General features: G+C 48.7%; 1 protein-coding gene and 1 long non-coding RNA gene across 2 annotated transcripts in view; one reads left to right on the forward strand and one right to left on the reverse strand.

Moving 5' to 3' along the window:
* Positions 1–1,389: 1,389 nt before the first annotated feature.
* On the reverse strand, positions 1,390–24,174 carry CDRT1 (CMT1A duplicated region transcript 1). Its single transcript, XM_038757271.1, has 13 exons — positions 23,588–24,174; positions 20,942–21,136; positions 19,078–19,287; positions 18,763–18,890; positions 18,007–18,129; positions 16,903–17,012; positions 14,553–14,756; positions 12,054–12,175; positions 9,742–9,890; positions 7,804–7,946; positions 5,898–6,056; positions 3,983–4,287; positions 1,390–2,540 (listed from the first exon to the last, which is right to left on the reverse strand). The coding sequence occupies exons 1-13, from the start codon at positions 24,120–24,122 to the stop codon at positions 1,687–1,689; spliced, it is 3,237 nt and encodes a 1,078-aa protein (XP_038613199.1). The 5' UTR covers positions 24,123–24,174; the 3' UTR covers positions 1,390–1,686.
* The window catches only part of LOC119937689, a 31,311-nt gene continuing 8,500 nt past the window's right edge, over positions 1,438–24,248 (forward strand). The window contains exons 1-2 of the long non-coding RNA XR_005454183.1: positions 1,438–1,533; positions 2,879–2,954. This is a non-coding gene — a long non-coding RNA (uncharacterized LOC119937689). The remainder of the gene's footprint in view (positions 1,534–2,878; positions 2,955–24,248) is intronic.

Genomic DNA, 24,248 nt, shown 5'->3' on the forward strand with positions numbered 1-24,248 from the left:
ATCACTTAACTTATAATAATAATAATAATAATGATGGCATTTATTAATAGGTGCAAAGCACCGTTCCAAGCGCTGGTGAGGTTACAAGGTGATCAGGTGGTCCCACGGGGGGCTCCCAGTCTCCATCCCCATTTTCCAGATGAGGGAACTGAGGCCCAGAGAAGAATAATAATAGCATTTATTAAGCGCTTACCATGTGCAAAGCACCGTTCCAAGCGCTGGGCAGGTTACAAGGTGATCAGGCGGTCCCACGGGGGGCTCCCAGTCTCCATTCCCATTTTCCAGATGAGGGAACTGAGGCCCAGAGAAGAATAATAATAGCATTTCTTAAGCGCTTACCATGTGCCAAGCTCCGTTCTAAGCGCTGGGGAACTTACAAGGTGATCAGGTGGTCCCACGGGGGGCTCCCAGTCTCCAACCCCATTTTCCAGATGAGGGAACTGAGGCCCGGAGAGTAATAATAATAGCATTCATTAAGCGCTTACTATGTGCCAACCACCGTTCCAAGCGCTGCGGAGGTTACAAGGTGATCAGGTGGTCCCACTGGGGGCTCCCAGTCTCCATCCCTATTTCAGTCAGAATAATAATAATGATGATGATGGTATTTGTTAAAGGCTTACTGTGTGTCAAGCACTGTTCTAAGCGCTCTGGGGGATACAAGGTAATCGGGTTGTCCCACTTGTAACAGATTGCCTTCCACTCACTAGCCACAGCCCAAGCCAGGAATGGAATGGGTAGGCCTCTGCTTGACTCTCCAGTAGCCGGGACTGGTAGACTACTGGAAACTCTCCAGGTGTGATCCTGAGAGGGAACAAATATACTTAACTACTATTTGAAATAATAATAATAGTAATGGTATTTGTTAAGCACTTCCTATGTGCAAAGCTGTGGTAGTAGTATAGTAGTTTAACTACTACTACTATTATTACAAATATTGCTACTATTGCAAATACTGTTACTACTAGTATTAGTTCAATAACTACTACAACCAGTAAAACTAGTACTACTACTATCGATTATTTCAATTACTTTTACAACTACTACTTCTGAAAATAGTAGCTATTATAGTATAACTACTTCTACTGGTTGAATTTCTACAACTCATAGAAGCAAGAGGGTCTCCTGGACAGAGCACAGGCCTGGAGTCAGAAGGACCTGATTCCTAATCCCGGCTCCGCCGCTTGTCTGCTGTGCGCGGCCTTGGGCAAACCGCTTCACTTCTCTGTTCCTCGGTTACCTCACCTGTAAAATGGGGATTGGGCTTGCGCTTAGAACAGCGCTTGACCCATAGGTTAATGAATGCCATGATTATTTACTACTTCTACTTCAGTTGAACAGACCCTGAGTGAAGGTCAAGCGGAGACAAAGAGTTGGGAGTCCTGAGCATTTATTTCTGGCATGGCCAGTTGGTATTGCTGCCTCTGGGAATGCAGGCTGCGACGGCTCAGCCCCGTCTGTGGGGACAACCACCGTGTGGAAAGAGGCTTCCGTCAGCGCCGATCATTGCTCCCGTCTCCGGATACCGCCCGCGGGGTAAGAGCTTCCCCTCGGTCTCTAAGACGCTCCCTCCTCGGGGCCCAGGTGCCAGGTGGCAGATCTGAGCAGTGGTCAGGCCTCCTCTCCGCCCAAAAAAACCCCTCCCCGATGCCCGCGGTCCCCCCACGACGGGACAGCGGCGCCCCTAATTCAGAGAAACAGATTCCGGCCGAGCTCCGGGGCAGCCGTCTTGCCCTCCTTCATGAATCTGTCGATCGGCAGGCCCTTGATCTTCCGGACCCACGAAATTCGGCGGGCCCTGTCCGGGTCTGCCGGGCCCGTGGGCATCATGGCCTGGAACTTGGCCACCTGGGAATCCCGGCTCTCCTCCATCTCCTTCACCGTGAGCAGCCGGAAACCACTGTTGACACGGTAGGGGTTGGGCACGGTGAGGTGAGGCCTCTCCTTGGGGAGCGGGGCCGTCCCCCACGGGATCCCGATGACCATGTGCTCGGGCCGGATGGCCTGGAGGCCGACCAGGCGGCCGATCAGACGCGCCTCCCCGTCCCTGTGGACGTCGGCCCTCCAGACCGGGTCGGGCTCCGCTTTCCTGTGTATGTTCTTCAGGCTGCCGCAGGAACCGGACCTCACGAGCACGGGCTCGGGGATGTGAGAGCGAATGTCGGGGCCTTGGAGGGAGCGCCTCACGTTGGGTCGCAGCTTTTGGATCTCAAATGGCGTCATGATCCTCTTCAACCCCCGGGCGAGACTGACGTCCTCGGCCTGCCCCTCCGCGTCCGGTGGCTCGGGGAACGGCAGACCCCTGAAGGGCAACGCCTTCCTGGGTCGGCTCGAGGGGAGGACGGCCGACCCCCAGGCACCGCGGACGTGTGCTCGACCTCCCGCCTGGCTCCCGGCCGCGCTGGCCATGTGGGCCCGCTGCAGGGTGCTGACCCTCAGGAGGAGCCGGTCCGGAGACATGGGCGGGCGCGGGCCCCGTCTCTTTCCTTGCCAGAGAATCACCTCGGCCGCCTCCGCCGCTGGAGAGCGATGGGCTTCTGAGCCTGGTTTTCAAAAAAATAAGAATACGAGGGATTGGGGTATTCGTTCGGAGCGTCCTGTGTGCCCAGCCCCGGACTCAGCGCTAGAATACATGGATACGAGGTAATCAGGTCGGGAGCAACACAATTCCAAGTAGGAGAACAGGTATCGAATCTCCATGAGGAAACTAAGGCCCAGAGGAGTTAGGTGACCTGTCCAAGGTCACACAGTAGGCTAGTGGTGGAGCTGGGATTAGAATTCAGGTCTCCCGACTCAAAGCCCTGTTCTCGTTCCACTTGGAAAGGTGAGGGGAAAGCAAAAATCTCACAGTTGTCTACTAACCAAACATTATTGTCTACAGGGAGCGAATCAAGGCCGGAATCCCCTTCCCACTCGGACAAGATTTCTCGTCTTCTACTGCGCCCAACTGCGGATAGGTAAGTCATCCCCAGGACAAACCACTTAAGGTCCTAGAACACTTCAGTCACTGCTCTTTATGTATTTATTTATTTGTATGGCATTTGCTAAGCACTTACAATGCGCCTGGCACTGTTCTAAGCACTGGGGTAGGGATGAAGTAATCAGGTTGGACACAGTCCAAGTCCCATGTGGGACTCACAATCTGAACTGCCAATTTTTAGAGGAGGGAACTGAGGCCCAGAGAAGTGACTTGCCCAAGATCACACAGCAGACGCGTGGCGGAGCTGGGTTTAGAACCCAGGCCCTTCTGACTCCCAGGGCCGTAGTCTATCCGCTAGGCTACGTCACTTCTCTTCTGCTCATCAGCTCAACTGGTGAAAGAGCAGTCAACCAAGCAATGGTATTTATTCATTCATTCATTCAATCGTATTCACTGAGCGCTTACTGTGTGCAGCTTGGGAGAGTATGATACAACAATAAGCAGTCACATTCCCTGCTCACATCGAGACTTGATCCTCCACAGGCGATCGGTGAGACTCTCCTCCTCTCAGCACTATCTCCCCCATGGTCCCTCCTTTCTGAATTCAACCAGACATCCAGAACTACCCAAGCGCTTAGTACGGTGTTCAGCATCCAGTAAGCTCTCAACAAGCTCCTTGTGGGCAGGGAACGGATCTACCGAATCTGTTGTATTGCCCTCTCCCCAGTACAGTGCTCTGCACACAGTAAGCACTCAGTAAACTCCTTATGAGCAGGGAAAGATCTCCCAACCCTGAGGTATTGTACTTTTCCTAGCCTGTAGCCTGTGTTTTGCACACAGTAAGCACTCAGTAAGCTCCTTATGGGCAGGGAACATATGTAATAATAATAATGATGATGATGGCATTTATACAGTCTATATACTGACCCTGTGGTATGGTACTCTCCCAAACGCTCAGTACAGTGCTCTGCATGCAGTGAGAGCTCAATAAATGCCATTGATCGATTGATTGATCGATCGGTCAGAGGGACGGGGCCGAAAGCGCCCGGAATCTCGGAGGGGTACCTGCGGGAGGCGACCTGTTCCTTGCGGAGAGAGGCAGGTGCAGGAAGGGAGCGGAGGGGACGGAGTGCTTCCTGGGAAAGTCCCATCCCTTGACTTGAATTTCTTCCGAAGCTTTGCGAGAGGTGGGCTTCGTCTGCTTTTGGCTTGACGCTCCCTCAGGATAGGGAAGAGGACCCTGCTTGGGAGACTTGAAGGCCTTGGGTTTCACGGACTTGGTGGCGATTTTCGGCTGGCCGTTAGCGTAATCCCATTGTATGTTCTCAAACTGGAACATCATGATGTTGCTCTCCGTGTTGATAACCATCCTAAGGCCAAAGAAACCCTTCAAAGTCACCCTGCCAGGCCAGCCCACCTCCACCCTAGGTCAGACAGCCTCTCCATAAGCCTCTTCGCCACTCAGGACAGCCTCCCTCTGGACTATAAGCTCCTTGTGGGCAGGGAGCCTGTCTACCAACTCGCTTGTCGTGTTCTCTCCCAATCAACCAATCAGTCGTGTGTACCGAGCACTTACTATGTGCAGAGCATTGTACTCAGCACTTGGGAGAGTATGACACCATCATCATCATCATCATCATAATAATAAGCACCGTTCTAAGCGCTGCGGTAGATACAAGGCAATCAGGTTGTCCCACCAGGGCTCACAGTCTTCATCCTCATTTTCCTGATGAGGTAACTGAGGCCCAGAGAAGTGAAGTGACTTGTCCAAAGTCACACTGCCGATAAGTGGTGAGCCAGGCTTAGAACCAACGTCCTCTGACGCCCAAGCCCGGGTTCTTGCCACTAAGCCATGCAGTGATCTGGAAGGGATCACAGCCAAAAGCAGACAAAGAGGGGACAGAGAGAAGGGGAGAGAATGAAGAGGGGAAGAGGGCAAAGAGGGGAGGGAAAAGGGGGAGAACCAGAGGAAAAGAAGGAAGGAGTAAAGAAGGGGAAACTCTCCCAAGAATTTGGTACAGTTCTCCGCACAGTTTGTGCTCATTGATTGGTAGAGAAAGAAAAGGGAAAGGTGGGAAAGGGGGAAGATACAGAGTGGGAGAGGGGGAAGGAACAAAGTGGGAGAGGGGAAGGTAGGTCTGGAGAGAACTTAGAAGCGCTACCGTCTTCTCACGTGCTGACCCCCCTGCCCAGGCCAAACTGGGAGGCTCCCTCTGGAGCAGGGGTCTCCCAGACCGAGATTTTTGGGGCCCTCCTGACACAGCCAACACTGGTGGGAAACGGCCCATGGCTCCCGCTGTTGCCGCAGCCGCACGGGGCTTCCTTTCAGCCATCCAGCTGGAAATGAGGCATTGTGAGCCCCAACGGAGGACTTTGGAGAGGTGGAGATAATAAATAATAATAATAAATCATGATGGCATTTGTTAAGCACTTACTATGTGCCAAGCACTGGGGGGTGGCGGGGATACAAGGTAATCAGGTTGTCCTACATGAGGCTCACAGTCTTAATCCCCATTTTACAGATGAGGTAACTGAGGCCCAGAGAAGCAAAGTGACTTGCCCAAAGTCACACAGCAGACAAGTGGTGGAGCGGAATTAGAACCCATGACCTCTGACTCCCAAGCCCATACTCTTTCCACTGAGCAACGCTGCTCCTCATAAATAAAACCGGATAAACTGGATAGATAAAACTGGAACCCCCAAATCCATGACCCTTCGGGGTATAGTGGGGCATCTGATCACATCAATCTCAGGAACCCCGTCTGGCTGTTATTCTTGCATTTATGCTCCATCGTGCCCGTCCCCAAGCACCCCTCTTCCAAAAGCTGTTGCTTTCAGGGGGAGCGGGAAGTCACCAGGGCTCCGTCTCTGACTGGGCGTGCGACCCCCGCAACCCCGGGGCCCACCCCATGCACGAGGAGAACGCTCCCAAATGAAAGGAAATTCCAGTTGGCTTCCAACGGCTCCGGGCCTCGCCCACCTGTTGCCTTTGATGTAGAAGGAGTTGGCAGGGTCACCCCGGCTGTTGACTCTCATGACCTTCAGGCAGGCTCCGGTCAAGAAGTTAAAAATCCGGATTTTCCCATCGGCGCAGCTGCTGATGACCCGGAGGTAGAGGAAAGCCACGTGGAGTACCTCCCTGCAGCGAGCACAGTGGCAGCAGGAAATGGCTCTTGTCCGGAAAGTGACCATATTGCCTCCGCTGGAAGTGCCCAGCTGAGATGCTGGCGGCCCCCATCCCAACAGACCCCCCTGCCCCACCCCCAAACCAACAGATCAGGGAGACCACCCCCTGCCTGGGACCAGGCTGAAGCAGCGTGATTGAGTGAGTAGAGCACATGCTTTAATCAGAAGGATCTGTGTTCTAATCCCTGTCCACCCCATCTGCTGAGTGGCCTCGGGCAAGTCACTTCCCTTCTCTGGCCCTCCGTTACCTCATCTGTATTATGGGGATTAAGACTGTGAGTCCCACCTGGGACATGGACTGCATCCAACCTGATTATCGCGTATCTCACCCCAGCCTGGCACATAGTAAGCTCTTACCAAATCCCATAAAAAGAAAAAAGGATATACATTTTGATGCGAGTGAGGCTCTTGTGTCTAGTGTCCTCTCCCAAGCTCTTAGTACAGTGCTCCGCACACAGTAAATGGTCAATAAATACCTTTGTTTGATTGATCAATTGAATAATGAACAGGCGGGAGGGTCAGGGAGGGAAGGAACTGTGTTCATCAGATGGATCCTCCCCTAGTTCTGTGTCGTCTTGGTCTTGGATGGGAGGGAACTGCCCTGACGCTAGCCTCATCCCTTGCCCTCCTTGCCGCTCTGGAAGCATAATGGAGACCTCACTTCTGATCCCGGCTTTGCCACTTGCCTGCTATTGCACCTTGCTTATCTTCCTTTGCGTCTCAGTTTCCTCATATGTAAAACGGAGAATGTGATACCCGTTCTCCCCTCCTCTTAGAATGTGAGCCCTGAGAGGGAGAGAGACTTAGCCCAGTGCTTAGCACATAGTAAGTGCCTAACAAGTACTACAGTTATTACCGCAATTATTAATAATTATAATTACTACTGCCATCCCACAGCTCATGTTTTCTCTTCACCCCACAGCCCTAAGGGGATTCCCATTTCAAGGGAGGGAATGGTGTGGCCACAGACCTGGGCTAGTAGGGGTTTCTCCTATTCCCCATCTGGCATGAGGAGGGATGTCACCTCTCTCCCCAGATTCATTAGGGTGAACCCATTTTTTTAATGGCATTTGTAAAGTGCTAATTATGTGTCAGACCCTATAGTAAGCACTGGGGTAGACACGAATTAATCGGACTGGACACAATCCCTGTCCCACGTCGGGCTCACAGTCTTAATCCCCACTTCACAATAATAATAATAATGGCATTTGTTAAGCGCTTACTATGTGCAAAGCACTGCTCTAAGCGCTAGTGAGATTACAAGGTGATCAGGTTGTCCCACGGGGGGCTCACAGTCTTAATCCCCATTTTACAGATTTATGGATGCGGTAACTGAGGCGGAGAGAAGTGAAGCGTCTTGCAGCAAAGTGCCCAGGATTAGAACCCAGGTCCTTCTGATTGCCAGGCCTGTGCTCTATCCCCTAGGCAGTGCTGCTTCTCATCTGAGGGGAGATGGTCGTGCTGACGGGGGCCTCTTTTACGCCCACCTTTGGTTCCAGGAGAGAGAATGAAGTTTGCCCAGGGTGAGAAAGAGGGTCAGAGCTGCAGTGCCCGGCCCGTATTCCCGCGACCGAGACTCTGTTCCGCAGAAAGAGTTAGAAAAGCGGGTTACCGCGGTCACCGGCCTGTCCTGATGTCTTTGCCAAGGGCTCAGCGGGATGGGGCGAGTCCTCAGTCACCCAGGCCCGACCGCTACCCACCTTGGGTGCTTGAAAGCCGTCAAACATCGCTGGTGTTTTCCCACCATGCTCCACCCCAACACGTAGCCGTCCACGCTCCCCGACAGGAGATGCCACTGGTCAAAGCAGAGGCACTTCACTGCTCCTTCGTGACCATTCAGAGTCTGGAAAATAAAAACAGCCAGGCTTCACCCACACTGCCCCTCCTCTCCTATTTTCTTAAATGAGTTTTATCGCTTTATATTTATGTCTGCCTCCCCCTCTAGACTGTAAGCTCACTGTGGGCAGGGAACATTTCTACCATCATCATCATCATCATCATCATCAATCGTATTTATTGAGCGCTTACTATGTGCAGAGCACTGTACTAAGCGCTTGGGAAGTACAAATTGGCAACATATAGAGACAGTCCCTACCCAACAGTGGGCTCACAGTCTAAAAGGGGGAGACAGAGAACAAAACCAAACATACTAACAAAATAAAATAGCATAGATGTAGAAATAAATTAAATAAATAAATAAATAGAGTAAAAAAAAATATGTACAAACATATACATATATACAGGTGCTGTGGGGAAGGGAGGGAGGTAAGATGGGGAGATGGAGAGGGGGACGAGGGGGAGAGGAAGGAAGGGGCTCAGTCTGGGAAGGCCTCCTGGAGGAGATGAGCTCTGTTGAACTTTCTCAAGGGCTTTAGAACAATGCTTTGCACGCAGTAAGCGCCATTGATGGGTGGTACATTTGTGCTTAGTACAGTGCTCTGCACACAGTAAGCGCTCAATAAATATGATTGAATGAATGGATGAATATCTTCTCCCACTTCCCCAATTTGCCCATCCTCCTGCTTCGCCTCTGTACTTGGGTCTACACCCCTTTAAAGAGCCCGGGCTTGGGAGTCAGAGGTCATGGGTTCTAATCCCGACTCCGCCAATTGTCAGCTGTGTGACTTTGGGCAAGTCACTTCACTTCTCTGGGCCTCAGTTACCTCACCTGTAAAATGGGGATTAAAACCATTTACCCCCCTGTGGGACAACCTGATCACCTTGTAATCTCACTAGTGCTTAGATCAGTGCTTTGCACATAGTAAGCACTCAATAAATGCTGTCATTATTATTATTATTTGATATTTATCTCACTCCCAGCCCCAAAGCACTTCTGTACTCTGCTGCTTTCCCTATCTGTAATTTACTTTAATATCTTCCTCCCCATCTTGGCCATAAGCTCCTAGTGGAAGAGATCTCAACTTCCATCCCTATTTTACTGTACTCTCCCAAGCTCAGCACACAGTAAGCGCTCAATAAATACCATTGATTGATTGATTTGGGACCAATCTTTAACGGGACTTGGCCCATAACCTGGCAGCATGAAGCCAGCAGCTGCAACAATCAGATCGCTCACTGGCCGTGATTTACAGACGTGGAGAAGATTCCAGTTTTAGGGATCACTTACCCCGGGCAAATAGAACGAAATGAAGCCTTAGGGCTGGAAGGGCGCCGTCTTTGTGGACGTGACTCTGGCTTTGGAGAGGATCGTGTGTCTGCCTGACGGAGGGCATTTTGGTCCCAGGAGTTCTGACGTCCTTTCCCTCTCCCCTCCCTTCCCCTATCAGGGCTGCAGGGTCGGGGGCGGGGGGGCACCTAGACCTTCAGCACCCCAGTTCTGGGTTGTCAATCAGAGGCCCAAGTGGTCCCCAGATCTGGACTTGGCTTTGGAGTTGGTGATATTTCCGATTCCTCCTCCAAGTCCACAGCCGCCAGAGCGTCCGAGGACCACTGGATCCTCCTTTTAGACCGAGAGGCGGGATCAGAGGCCGTGAAGCCCACCCTTTGGCCCACAGGTTGTTGGTGGGAGCGGGGGTCTCCCCCCACTCGGGCCGGACGCATTCCCTGCAAGCCCGCGCCCGCAGACCCGGGGAAAGTCTCAGCCTAGACGCGGAGCCGGGGCCGTGGCTTGACGATACCTTGACCAGGGTGGCGGAGTCGAAGTGCCACACGCTGACCTGGCCCTGTTCGCAGCCGCTCACGATGTAGGTGGCGTCGATCCTGGTGCACAGAACAGGATCTTTGTGTTTGAAGGTTCTCAGGCACTTCCCGCTGATTATGTCCCAAACTAAGGGGAGTCGGAGGGGGAATCCAAGCTCAGGTCTCCCCTTTCCACTCTCTCCTCCTCTTCCATCCCCCACTGGGTTCCACAGGGCAGAGCCACCGAAAAACTCCAGTGGAGAGGTGGGCTTCCCAGACTAAGCCCCCTTTTCCTCAGCTCCTCCCCCCCATCCCCACCCACAGCACTTGTGTATAGATGTACATCTCTAAAATTCTATTTATTTATATTAATGCCTGTTTACTTGTTCTGATGTGTCTATATCTATAATTCCATTTATTCGTATTGATGCTATTGATGCCTGTTTACTTGTTTTGATGTCTGCCTCCCCCCTTCTAGACTGTGAGCCCGATGTGGGCAGGGATGGTCTCCGTAGCTGAATTGTACTTTCCAAGCACTTAGTCCAGTGCTCTGCACTTAGTAAGCGCTCAATAAATACCAATGAATGAATGAATGAATGAATGGCCTTCACGGGCTGAGGCCAAACCGGTGACAGAGGTCACTTCTCATTCCCACCAAGGCCCTTATCTGGATTTTTTCCTCAGGTCAGTTTAAAGATTTAAAGCCTCTCACTGTACAGGGACTATGTCCGAGCTGCTTAACTTGTATCTACCCCATAGCGTGTTGTGGACAGGGAATGTGACTGTTTATTGTTGTGTTGTGCTCTCCCAAGTGCTTACTACAGTGCTCTGCACACAGTAAGCACCCAATAAAGACGATTGAATGACCTTAGCACAGTGCTTGGCATGTAATATTATTCCTATTAATGTCTGTCTCCCCCTCTAGACTGTAAGCTCCTTAAGGACAGGGAGCGTCTCTGCTAATTCTGTTGTATAGTACTCTCCCCGAGCATTTACTACAGTGCTCTGCATATAGTAAGTGCTCAGTGAATATGATGGATTGATTGATTCATTCATTCAATCGTATTTTTTGAGCACCTACCACATGCAAAGCACTGTACTAAGCACTTATTGATAATAAGTACTTCGTAAATACCAGCATTATTTTAATTGTTATTATTAATACTAACTGTTATGATCAGTAAGAGCCAAGGAAGCAGCAAGATGTAGCGGAAAGAGGACAGACCTGGATTCTAATGCCACTTCTGACAGTTTGCCGGCTCTGTAACCTTAGCTGAGACACTTAACTTCTCTGGGCTTCGGTTTCCTCATCTGTAAAATGCAAACCCAATACCTGACCTCCCTCCTGCTTAGTCTGTGAGCCCCATGTGGGACAGGAATGGAGAATAATAATTATAATTATGGTATTTTTTAAGTGCTTACTATGTACCAGGCACTCTACTAAGTGCTGGGGTGGTTACAGTGGACAGGTGACAGGTGCTACTGTGGCAGGTGGACACAGTTCCTGCCCCACATGGGGTTCGCAATCTTAATCCCTGTTTGACAGGTGAGGGAACTGAGGCACGGGGAAGCGAACGACTTGTCCAAGGCCACACAGCAGACAAGTGGAGGAGCCGGGATTAGAACCCGTGACCTTCAACCTCCCAGGCCCGGGCTCTAATTCATTCATTCAGTCGTATTTATTGAGCGCTTACTGTGTGCAGAGCACTGTACTAAGCACTTGGGAAGTACAAGTTGGCAACATATAGATACGGTCCCTACCCAACAGCGGGCTCACAGTCTAGAAGGGGGAGAATGATAGCATTTATTAAGTGCTTACTCTGTGCAAAGCACCGTTCTAAGCGCTGGGGAGGTTGCATCACCATCATCATCATCAATCGTATTTATTGAGCGCTTACTAAGTACTAAGTGCTTGGGAAGTACAAGTTGGCAACATATAGAGACAGTCCCTACCCAACAGCGGGCTCACAGTCTAAAAGGTGATGAGGTTGTCCCACAGGGGGCTCACAGTCTTAATCCCCATTTTACAGATCAGGTAACTGAGGCCCAGAGAAGTGAAGTGACTTGCCCGAAGTCACACAGCTGGCAATTGGCGGAGTCGGGATTTGAACCCATGACCTCTGACTCCAAAGCCCGGGCTCTTTCCACTGAGCCACGCTGCTGCCCCATCCGCTCCACCGTGCCGCTTCCCGCAGCGGGAATGTGGCGGAAGCAGGATTAGGACCCGGGCCTCCCGGCTCCCGGCCCTGTGTTCTGTCCGCTAGGCCACACTGCCTCCCCACAGAAGAGGTCCGAGTTGTCGTATCCTGACCTTTCACCTGGCAGTCCCTCGCTCCTGATGCAAGTCTGTTTTCGTATAAATCCAAGGCCGTGATGGTTCCCATGTGACCGTTAAAAATTCTGGTGCAGGTCCCAGTGACCATACTCCAGCATCTGGGAAATTCAAACCGACGGAAAACGTTACGCTTGCGAAGTCCTGTTCCTTGGACTACCAGTAACGAGTAATCAGCACCCAGCAAGCGCTTAACAAATACCGTTATCATTATTATTATTATCCTAATTATTACTAAGAGAGCCGCTTGTAAATCAGCACTCCGGCCAAGTACCTATTCATTCATTCATTATATGTTGCCAATTTGTACTTCCCAAGCGCTTAGTACAGTACTCTGCACATAGTAAGCGCTCAATAAATACGATTGATGATGATGATGATGATTCATTCATTCATTCAATTGCATTTATTGAGCGCTTACTGTGTGCAGAGCACTGTACTAAGCGCTTGGGAAGTCCAAGTTGGCAACATATAGAGACGGTCCCTACCCAACAGTGGGCTCACAGTCTAGAAGGGGGAGACAGACAACAAAACATATTAACAAAATAAAATAAATAGAATAAATATGTACAAATAAAATAAATAAATAAATAGAGCGCCGACTGTACTAAGCGCTTGGGAAGTCCACGTTGGCAGCATATAGAGACGGTTCCTACCCAACAGTAGGCTCACAGTCTAGAAGGGGGAGCCAGACAACAAAACAAAACATATTAACAAAATAAAATAAATAGAATAAATATGTACAAATAAAATAAATAAATAAATAGAGCGCTGACTGCACGCAGAGCGCTGTACTAAGCGCTTGGGAGAATGCAATGCAACAATAAACGGTCACATCCCCTGACCACGTCGGGTCTACAGTCTAGAGGCGGGGAGACACACATTGGTACAAAGAATAATAATAATAATAAATTACAGGTAGTCAATAAAATTGCAGAGATAATAAATAAAATTACAGGGATAATAAATAAAATTGCAGAGATAATAAATAAAATTACATATGTAATAAATAAAATGACAGGTGTAATAAATAAAATTTCCAATACAATAAATTACAGCTATAATAATAATACATTTTCAGATGTCATAAATAAAATTACAGGGTTAATAAATACAATTACAGATGCAATAAATTAAATTGCAGTTACACTAATAAAAAATGACAGATAAAAAATTACAGGTATAGTCAATAAAATGGCAGAGATAATAAATAAAATTACAGAGATAATAAATAAAATCACGTGTAATAAATAAAATGACAGGTGTAATAAATAAAATTACCGATACAATAAATTACAGCTATAATAATAATAAAATTTCAGGTGTAATAAATGAAATTACAGGGATAATAAGTAAAATTACAGATACAATAAATTAAATTGCAGGTACACTAATAAAAAATGACAGATAATAAAAAATTACAGGTATAGTCAATAAAATGGCAGAGATAATAAATAAAATTACAGAGATAATAAATAAAATCACATGTGCAATAAATAAAATGACAGGTGTAATAAATAAAATTACCGATACAGTAAATTAGAGCTATAATAATAATAAAATTTCAGGTGTAATAAATAAAATTACAGGGATCATAAATGAAATTACAGATACAATAAATTAAATTGCAGATATACTAATAAAAAAATGACAGATAATACAAAATTGCAGGTATAGTCAGTAAAATTACAGAGATAAGAAATAAAATTACAGAGATAAGAAATAAAATTACAGAGATAATAAATAAAATCACGTGTAATAAATAAAATGACAGGTGTAATAAATAAAATTACCGATACAATAAATTACAGCTATAATAATAATAAAATTTCAGGTGTAATAAATAAAATTACAGGGATCATAAATGAAATTACAGATACAATAAATTAAATTGCAGATATACTAATAAAAAATGACAGATAATAAAAAATTGCAGGTATGGTCAGTAAAATTACAGAGATAAGAAATAAATTTACAGGGATAATAAATAAAATTACAGAGATAATAAATAAAATTGCAGATATGACAAATGAAGTGGCAGATATAACTCCACTGTTGGGTAGGGACTGTCTCTATATGTTGCCAACTTGTACTTCCCAAGCGCTTAGTACAGTGCTCTGCACACATTAAGCGCTCAATAAATACGATTGAATGAATGAATAAATACGATTGATGATGAGATATAACTCTATAACTCTTCTAAACTGTGAGCCCACTGTTGGGTAGGGACCGTCTCTATATGTTGCCAACTTGTACTTCCCAAGCGCTTAGTTCAGTGCTCTGCACACAGTAAGCGCTCAATAAATACGATTGAATGAATGAATGAATGAATGAATACAGGCATAGTCAATAAAATTACAGAGATAATAAAGAAAATTACAGAGATAATAAAGAAATTTACCGATGCAATAAATTAATGGCAGATATAGTAATGAAGAAATAGCTAGAATAATCCAAGAAAATTCGAGGTTCACCGACCTGATACTCAAGTCGTAACTCCCGCTGAGGACAAATGAGTCCTTCTCGGAGAGGATGAGGGCTCTGATGCTGCCGGCGTGGCCTTGGAAAACAGGTGGCACCTCCTTCATATGGAAGATGTCCAGCAGCCTGATCTTCCGATCCGTGGACCCCAAGGCTACCAGCTCTCCGCCGCAGTAGTGAATCACTCTGTTCTGCTCCCACCTGAGGCGTCAAGGTAGGAGCACGAGAGGGCCTGGTTCAAATCGGCCGGTCACCCGGATTTACGGAGAGGAGGGTAGAACGATTTAACCGATACGTCCCCTGCCCACAACGAGCCGACAGTCCAGTATATAAGTAAATAAAATGGTGGATAAGGATGTTAAGCGCCGTGGGGCTGGGAAGGGAGGTGGAGAGTGCGACAAGGCGGAGCAGAAGGGGTGGGGGAAGAGGAAAGGAGGGTTTAGTCAGGGAAGGCCTCTTGGAGGAGACGGGCCTTCGATGAGGGTTTGAAGGTGCGCTGATTCTGGAACTTTTAGCCCTAGAAATAGAGCTTATGGATTGGGAAATCCTGACAGATTCAACACTCCCGCTCCAAGTTCTTAACCTGGGAGTCTGAGTGGTCCGGGAAAACCACCGGACTCCATCCTTCAAGACGGGGGCCCAGACACCGATCCCTTGCGGGATTGAGCAAGCTCCCAGGTCCTCCAGGACCTACAGTGATTGATTGATTGATTGGCAGCTTGGCCGCACAAGTCGCCCAGCGATTTTACACCCCGCTCGGCCATGGTGCGTGTTTTCACTCTGCACTTCGGCTCCGGCATTTTGGCACCATCACTGGCCTCGTTAGTAGTACGTAAGGAAATAACGGATAAAGCGCCTGCCCTCAAGGAACTTATGGAGGAGACGGGCAGACGCAAGTGGCCAAATAATAATAAGTAGCCAGACTAGAAATGACCAAAACGAGGGACTCTTCTTTCAAAGAAGGTAACCCACTGGGGAGAGAGCACATAGCGAGATGGGAAGCCATGGTTGTGAGCAAATGCTCGGCAAAGGAACGGCTGGGCACTACAGCGCGAGTTTTTGTTAATATGCAAGAAGGTGACCCTCCATATTATAGTAGAAAGAGACATAGAGTCATACTAAAGACAGATGTGGGCTGCTTTATCAGAGAGTCTCAAGGGAACGAGGATATCTCTGGAGCTCTCTACAAGGATCTGCCGAGGTCTAGACTGGATAGTACTTGGGATTTTCTGCTTTTTAGTTGAATTTCATTTACATATATACATATAATCATATGACCAGGGACTCGGTGGTATTTATTGAGCACTTACTGTAGAGAGCACTGTATTAAGCGCTTGGGAGAGGACAGTACAAGAGTCAGTAAGCACATTGCCTGTCCACAGCAAGCTTATGGTTTAGAGGGGAAGACAGGCATTATTAATGACTAAACGGTGACAGTCGTTATTAATGACTAATTTATGATATGTGGTTTATAGATATGTACATAAATGTATAGGTTATATCAGATTACAGTGTGCAAAGTTGTAGCATTTAAGGATGCTATAGACAGTCTGTCATTCACACAGTCTCCTATCTATCCATCTACTTCGGAGTCAGAGGTCAGGGGTTCAAATCCCCGCTCCACCAACTGTCAGCTGTGTGACTTTGGGCAAGTCACTTAACTTCTCTGTGCCTCGGTTACCTCATCTGTAAAATGGGGATTAAGACCGTGAGCCCCCCGTGGGACAACCTGATCGCCTTGTAACCTCCCCAGCGCTTAGAACTGTGCTTTGCACATAGTAAGTGCTTAATAAATGCCATCATCATCATCATCTAACGTATATAAGCCCTTTGTGGGCAGGGAATGTCACTATTTATTGTTGTATTGTTCTATCGCAAGCGCTTAGTACAGTGCTGTGCACACAGTAAGCACTCAATAAATACCACTGATTGATCGATGGATTGCCAGGGAGCAATTGAGATGCTTACCAGGCCTAATCTACTCTTCTCCCTCTGGGCAGTGTTGCCTCACAACGTTTGTGGTGGAAATGAGAGGGGGCCGGGGTAGTTACTGAGACAGTCCCAGAAGCCCTTAACGCAGAGTTGGCACCACTTCCAACAAGATTGAAATGCCTGCCAAGGTCAGGGGCCTGGGGGCGGTGGGGGAGAGATTTGCAGAGCTCCTCCCCACTATCCCAACCCCTCCACCATGGCCAGCCACATCTGCCATGGTGGAGGGAGCAGAGAAGACCTGTTTTAGGATCAGGTCTGTGGCCTGGGAGCAGGCGGAGACCGGGACAGTTAAACCGCGGCGGTTTCCGAAGGGCCAGAAGTCCTGAGGTCGGCAGCACCCAGAGGAAGGACGTACGTGTCGGTCAAGATGCGAACGTTGTACGTGCTGCAGAAGATGTTCCTCTCTTCCATGGGGATCATTTCTGTCTCCTGCCCATAATAAGCCGCCTCCAGGCTGTACTCATTCTAGCAAAAGGAAACAATGGACATCGGAAGAAGGCTCCTGGGCTTGGTTTGACCCACCATGCCAGACCCTTCCTGGGCAATTCAGAGGTGGCAGTGACCTGCCTTCAGTCCTAGGGATGGGGCCCCGGGGAATGGAGTTGAGAGTAACATTTTGGAATCTGGAGTGGATCTGGGATCTCCACGACGGATCCTCCCTGGATGCTGCACTCTTTTTCGGGGTCACCATCGCTGGCCTTATTATTAGTACATATGGAGCACAGACTGCTGGTACGGGAGCTTGGAAATACACAACGAAATTAACAGTTAAAGCCACTGTCCTCGAGGAACTTATGAAGGAGACGGGCAGGTGCAAATGGCCAAATATATAAGTAAAGAAGAGGCAGACTAGAAATGCCAAAAAAACCGAAAGGGTGGAAATTTACCAAATGAATTACAAATGAGCCAACAGATACATGTGCTAAGATGACAGTGGGATGACGTGATTGGTGGGCTCGGGTTTAATCAAGGAATTCTCCCAGAGAAAGGGGCTCTTTAAGAGGATTTGGGATACGGCGTGGTGGATTTGCAGGGGAAGAGCAACAGTCAGTTGAATTGCAGATGAGGAACCGTTAGGTTAGTTAGAAGAATCACAGCCTGGTGGAGAGGGCACGGGCCTGGGCGTCAGAGGACCCGGGTTCTAATCCCGGCTCTGCCGTATGTCTGCCACGTGACCTTGGGAAAGTCACTTCACTTGTCTGTGCCTCAGTTACCTCGTGTATAAAACGGGGATTAAGACTGTGAGTCCCATGTGGGTCATGGACTGGGTCCAGCCTGATTATCTTGTAGTAAGTGCTTGACAAATACCATAAATAATAATAACAGTTTGCGAGGTGTGAGAAGGTGACTTGGGGAGGTGAAGGAGGAGAGGAGAGGAGAGGATGAGACAGCTGCTGGAGACTCTTGAAATCCAATAGTCAAGAATTCTGAAGGGGTCTGAAGCTCAAACAACACCCACCTTCGTTCTAAGTTTCCATTTGAGTCCTTTGAATTTGATGATCTCCCCATCTTCAGTGACCTTGGGCACTGGAATGAGGTGCCAGCTGGCATAGGATGGATTTATTCCCCGAGGATAGGATCCCTGCAAGCGGAAAACCAAAGGGCTGCCATTGTCCCCTGCTAATCTCCATAGAGAGTTGGGGCGTGGGGAAGATCGTGGGTCTGGGACTCAAAGGACATGGGTTCTAATCCCAGCTCCTCCATAATCATTATAATAACTATAGTATTTATTGAGTGCTTACTATGTGCCAAGAACTGTTCTAAGCTCTGGGGTAGATACAAGGTAATCATGTGGTCCCACCTGGTGCTCACCGTCTTTATCACCATTTTACAGATGAGGTAACTGAGGCACAGAGAAGTGAAGTGACTTGCCCCGGGACACACGGCAGGCAGATGGAGCATGGCGTAGTGGATAGAGCACCGCACTGGGAGTCGGAAGGTCATGGGTTCTAATCCTGGCTCCTCCACTTGTCCGCTGTGCGGCCTTGGGCAAGTCAGGGGGCTCGCAGTCCGCCTCATCTGTAAAATGGGGATGAAGCCTGTGAGCCCCACGTGGGACAACCTGCTTACCTTGTATCTACCCCACGCTTAGAACAGTGCCTGGCACGTATGAAGCGCTTAACAAATACCATAATAATAATATTAATAATGGGGGACTAAGCGCTGGGGAGAGTATGGGCTGTAGGCATTTCATTTTCAGCAACGCTTCCAATACCTGCAGCAAGACAATCAACTCCTGAAGGGACTTCTGGGTCACGTGGTCCTGTTTGACTTGTCGGGCCAGAAATGCCCAGTGGCGGCTAACAGAGATACACTTATTCAAAGAGCTTGGGTCCAGAAGACCTATGCGAAGACAAAAGCAAATCAACTCTCTCCAGATTGACTCTCTGGGCACCATCTGATTGTCCTATATCTTCCCCGGCGCTTTAAACAGTGCTTGACCCAAAGGAAGCGCTTAACCGATCTCGTTATTATTATTATCGTCTTCATTATCATGATTATCTTTCCCAAAGCCCGGGGAGGTCCTTACCTAAGATGTACTTGGAGAGATGGATGGGCAGGTAGCGGATAAAATCCATGTACTGGGAAAATCTGGTTGATCGCCAGAGAGAGGCGGGTCTTGTGGTGATAGCCGGGAGGACCTTGGTCTCCAACAGCAGACCGGGCTCTACGCGAAGGACCTTCTCCTCCTCCTCCTCCTCAAACCTCGAATTCAGCTTCTCCGCCCTGGACCGGGTTTCTGGAGTTTCGAACCCAGCCCCGGGGAAAGAGATATTGTGAGTGGAGGCCCCCCGGCATGGCACGACAAAGCCCATTTGCCCGTGGTGGTTTAAGGAGTAGAGGCAGGTCTGGCTTCAGAGGGTAAGTTAGTGACATTGCCACAGGGCCCACTGTTGGGAACAGACGGGGGCGGTGGGGTGGTTACAGTCGATAGATCACAGGCCTGGGAGTCGGAAAGCCCTGGGTTCTAATCCTGGCTCCGCTGCACGTCTACCGTGTGACCTTAGGCAAGTCACTTCACTTCTCTGGTCCTCAGCGCCCTCATCTGGAAAATGGGGATTAAGAGTGTGAGCCCCACGTGAGACTGGGACTGTGTCCAGCCTGATTAGCTTGTATCTGCCCCAGTGCTTAGAACAGTGCTTGGCATATAGTAAGCACTTAACAATTACTGTTACTAGTATTAAATTTGAGGTGGTATCTGGGTGAGCGGGGAACTGCAAAGGCACTGGAGCACTATGACTTCAACATGTTCTTCTAGACTGTAAGCTCCTTATGGGCAGCTCTTCCAAGAGCTTAGTACAGTGCTCTGCACACAGCAAGTGCTCAATAAACACCAATGATTGATTCTGATTGGGCAATAGGGTGACATAGTGACACTGTACAAAGTAGCGGAGGGGGCGGTGAATTTTTGTCCCCGTGTCAGGATACCAAAAATCCAAAGTCAACCTCGGGTAGAGGGGTTGGTGAGGAGGGAGGAAAGAAGAAAAGGAGAGTTGGCTATAGGAAGACAGGTTGGCAGTTTTGGATCTCCACGTTTACATACGTATCTTTATAATCTACTATTTCCCCTACCTCTCGTCTGTAATGCCCTCCCTCCTCTCATCCACCAAACTAGCACACTTCCCCCCTTCAAAGCCCTCCTGAAAGCTCACCTCCTCCAGGAGACCTTCCCAGACTGAGCCCCCCTTTTCCTCTGTTCCTCCTCCCCTCCCATCGCCCCCACTCCCTCCCTCTGCTACCCCCCTCCACCCCTCTGCCCCACAGCACTTGCGTATAGAGGTACATATTCATTATTCTATTTATTTTATTAATGATGTGTATATGTCTATAATTCTAATCATTTGTACTCATGCTATTGATGCCTGTTTATACTTGTTTTAATGTCTTTCTCCCCCCTTCTAGACTGTGCGCCTCTTGTTGGGTAGGGACTGTCTCTCTTTGTTGCTGGATTCTACTTTCCAAGCACTTAGTACAATGCTCTGCCCGCAGTGAGCACACAGTAAATGCAATTGAATGAACGAATGAATGAGTAATTTATTTTAATGTCTGTCTCCCCTTCTAATCTGTAATCTTTTTGTGGACAGAGACTTCCAAGTCTTCCAACTCTATCCCTTTCCATTTTCCCAAGTGCTTAGTGTGGAATAAGCTAAATATCACTGACAGATCCACATCTCTGTTACCGAGTATCTTTCCGGGACTACATCGGGAATGGAGGGGCGTCTGAACATCCAGCATAATTTGGGCAAAGAATAGGTGTGGAACTTCCCGAGCAGTCCTGCAAGATCCTCAAGGTGGTGGATGAAGGAGCATGTACTCATTTCAGGTCATACTAAGCGCTTAACAATGATTATTATTAGTCATTATTATTATCATTATCCTCTTCATCATCTTACCACTGAGGTTTATATCCGCCTCTTGGAAGATGTACTGCAGGAATGCTTGCTTTTCAGGAGAGACCGCAGAACGAATGATCTGGGTGTCAGAGGAGGAATCCCAAGAGCTATCGGAAGACGACGAGTGTTTTCCTCTCTTGGAAATTAATTTAATCTCACGTTTGGAGGCGTCACCTGGGATGTTGACTATGCGCTCTGAAAGAATTGGAGAGCCGTCAAGGTTAAGGCGATGATTGACGGTAACGAATGAACAGCCTGGTTAAATCAATCATTTTTAGCAGTTTATCCTTTTTCCGAAGCACGGAACCCTAGCGGACTCCTATCCCTAACCTACTCTTAAACCCTAAGCCTACCCTTAGCAATCAATTAACAGTATTTATCAATCAAACAATCAATCAGTGGTATTCATTGAGTGCTTACTGTGTGCTGAACGTTTGGGAGCGTACAAATATTGAGCGCTTACTCTATGCAGAGAACTGCACTATGCGCTTGAGAGAGTACAATACAACAGAGTTAGCAGACACATTACCTGCCCACAATGAGCTTACGGTCTTAAAAAACACTTAACAACATCCATTATTACTATTATTATTATTAATATAGACAGTAAGCTCGCTATAGGCAGGGAACGTGTCTGCTAATTCTGTTGCACTGTACTCTCCCAAGTGCTTAGTACAGTGCTCTGCACTTAGTAAATGCTTAATAGACGTGATATATTGAATATATTGAACTTAAACTGCTAGGAAGATATCTGCTTAGAGCCGGAGGAAGGAGGAAATGGGAGATTGCAGAGAAAGGAAGAGGTCAAGGGGGAGCATTACTGTTGATTTGAAAAGGAGTTGCCTGAAGATGGTAGTGTAAACTCATTGTGGAAAAGGAACGAGTCTAGCACTCTCTTATATTGTCCTTTCCCAAGCACTTAGTACAGTGCTCTGCACACAGTAAGCCCTCCATAAATACCATCAATTGATGGATTGGTACTTGAAGACACGAGTTTTCTGAGGCAGGGAATATAAAATGATCCGTACCCCCAACTCTTCCTCTAAATGTAGCCTTCCCCGGGGACATTCGACTTAGAAATTTTTGCTGCTGACCAGTTCTGAGAGCTTCCCCCCAGAAAACCTTGAGTGGGGCTGTCCTCTTGTGTTTAAAGGGCAGCAATTAACAATAATAATTTGTTGTCAAGGAGCCCAGTGTCAAATCTACAAGGGTTCAGGGAGGACAATTGAGCCATTGTCCGACCTCAGAAAGGCCTGAATAAAGTTATTCGGCAGGAGTCGCCGGCACCTGGAGACCGTTGCTTAAGTGTGGCCCTCGTTTAAGGTTCCTTGTTTCACCTTGTAAGACCTTTGTTCGCCAAAGGCCGGACCTGAGAGTCAAAGGAGCTGGGTTCTAATCCCAACTCTGCTATGTACCTGTGGTGTGACCTTGGACAAGTCACTTACCTTCTCTGGGCCTCATAACCTGTTCTCCCTCCTACTGAAACCATGAGCCCCGTGGGGGACAGGGTCTGAATCCGACCTGATTATCTTGTATCTACCCCAGGACTTGGCGAAGTGTCTGACACCTAGTAAGTGCTTGACGAAAGCAACGTGGCTTAGTAATGAAGCAGTGCAGCTCAGCGGAAAGAGCCCGGGCTTGGGAGTCAGAGGACATGGGTTCCGATCCCGGCTCTGCCACTTGTCTGCTATGTAACCTTGGGCAAGTCACTTAACTTCTCTGTGCCTCAGTTACCTCATCTGTAAAATGGGCATTAAAAGTGTGAGCCCCACAGGGGGCAGCCTGATCACCCTGTATCTAACCCAGGGCTTAGAACAGTGCCTGGCACCTAGTAAGTGCTTAATAAATACCATCATTATTCATTATTATCATTATTAAGCATGAACATTTCAGATCTTTTCTGCTGCCCTCCTGTTGCCATCCAGGGGTCCAGGTTAGGAGATGTCCATTTCCCTCTCCCCTACTTCCTGCTCATCTTCTGCAGGTCAGTTCTTTGTGCCAGTTGAGGCGTGCAGAGAAATCGGGCTCAATCCCCATTTCACAGATGAGGTAACTGAGGCCCAGAGAAGTGAAGGGACTTGCCCAAAATCACACAGCAGACAAGTGGTGGAGGTGGGACTAGAACCCAGCTCCTACTAACGGCCAGGCCCATGCTGAGGTGTGACCTTGGAAAAGTCACACGTCCTAGGCCCCTGCTCATTCATTCATTCATTTGTATTTAGACTGTATTCGTATTCACTTTTAGACTGTGAGTCCACTGTTGGGTAGGGACTGTCTCTATATGTTGCCAATTTGTACTTCCCAAGCGCTTAGTACAGTGCTCTGCACATAGTAAGCGCTCAATAAATACGATTGATGATGATTCGTATTTACTAAGCACTTACTGTGTGCAGAGCACTTTACTAAGTGCTTGGGAGAGTACAATACAACAGTAAACAGTGACATTCCCTGCCCACAGCGAGCCCACCGTCTAGGCCATGCTGTTTCTCAGCACGTATTGTATTATACTCTCCCAAGTGCTTAGTACAGTTCTCTGCACACGGTGAGCACTCGGGGGACTGGGCCAAAAACTGAGGGCCCCAAAAGATTTCAGCCACTGCATAAAGGACGTCGGGTGCGAAGGCAGAGGCTTTCTCCGGTCCCTACCTGCTCTTGCCTTCTGCTCCACGTCCACCAGCCTAGCCTGGTCCCTCAGCAGAGAGGCAGCGAAATTCAAGAGGGCCGGGCTGCACATCTGCAGGAGGTGGACGGTGAAGTTGGCTTTGGTCCAGTAGGATTGCCGAGCGAACCACTTCCAGGTCGCCAGCGTCACGGCCTCCAGCTTCTCCTTCCTCGGCACGTGGCCCAGCGGGGAGCCTCCGGCCTCCTCGGCCGGCCTGGGGCCAAGGTAGGTGCGGGCGTGCAGGAAGTCCTTCCCCTGCGAGGGGCCCAGGAGAGTCCAGACGGAGGTCAGCAGCCCGGGGCTCTTCAGCCGTTGGAAGATGCCGACCAGGAACTTCCTCTGGTGCCCTGCGGCGGACCTCTGGAACCACTCCCGGGTGACGAAGACTATCCGGGCCAGCAGGCACGTCTGGCACGTCCGGCACACGGGCACCAGGTCAGTTTGCTTCTGGCAACGGAGGCCCGGGGCCAGGCTGAGCCGGAATTCCAGCCTCTCCATGTCCAGGAGGGGCTCTTTCATGGTCCCGCGCGGGCCCGGTGGCTCTCCCGGAGGGTAGACCCCGGGAAGCCGGAGCCGTGGCCGCTCACCACCATGAGCACGGTCGCCTGGAGCCACCTGTGCTGGTAGCCACTGGGCCTCCTCCGG

The sequence above is a fragment of the Tachyglossus aculeatus genome, chromosome 15 (genome assembly GCF_015852505.1).
Source record: "Tachyglossus aculeatus isolate mTacAcu1 chromosome 15, mTacAcu1.pri, whole genome shotgun sequence".
Taxonomy (NCBI): Eukaryota; Metazoa; Chordata; class Mammalia; order Monotremata; family Tachyglossidae; genus Tachyglossus; species Tachyglossus aculeatus.

Coding starts and splice junctions, on each gene's coding strand:
- CDRT1 (XM_038757271.1), bottom strand. CDS start 24,122: ATGAAAGAGCCCCTCCTGGACATGGAGAGGCTGGAATTCCGGCTCAGC. Junction 7,947..9,741: donor ACTCCGCCACCCTGGTCAAG/GTATCGTCAAGC, acceptor TTTATTTTCCAG/ACTCTGAATGGTCACGAAGG. Junction 6,057..7,803: donor ACGGCTTTCAAGCACCCAAG/GTGGGTAGCGGT, acceptor TGCTCGCTGCAG/GGAGGTACTCCACGTGGCTT.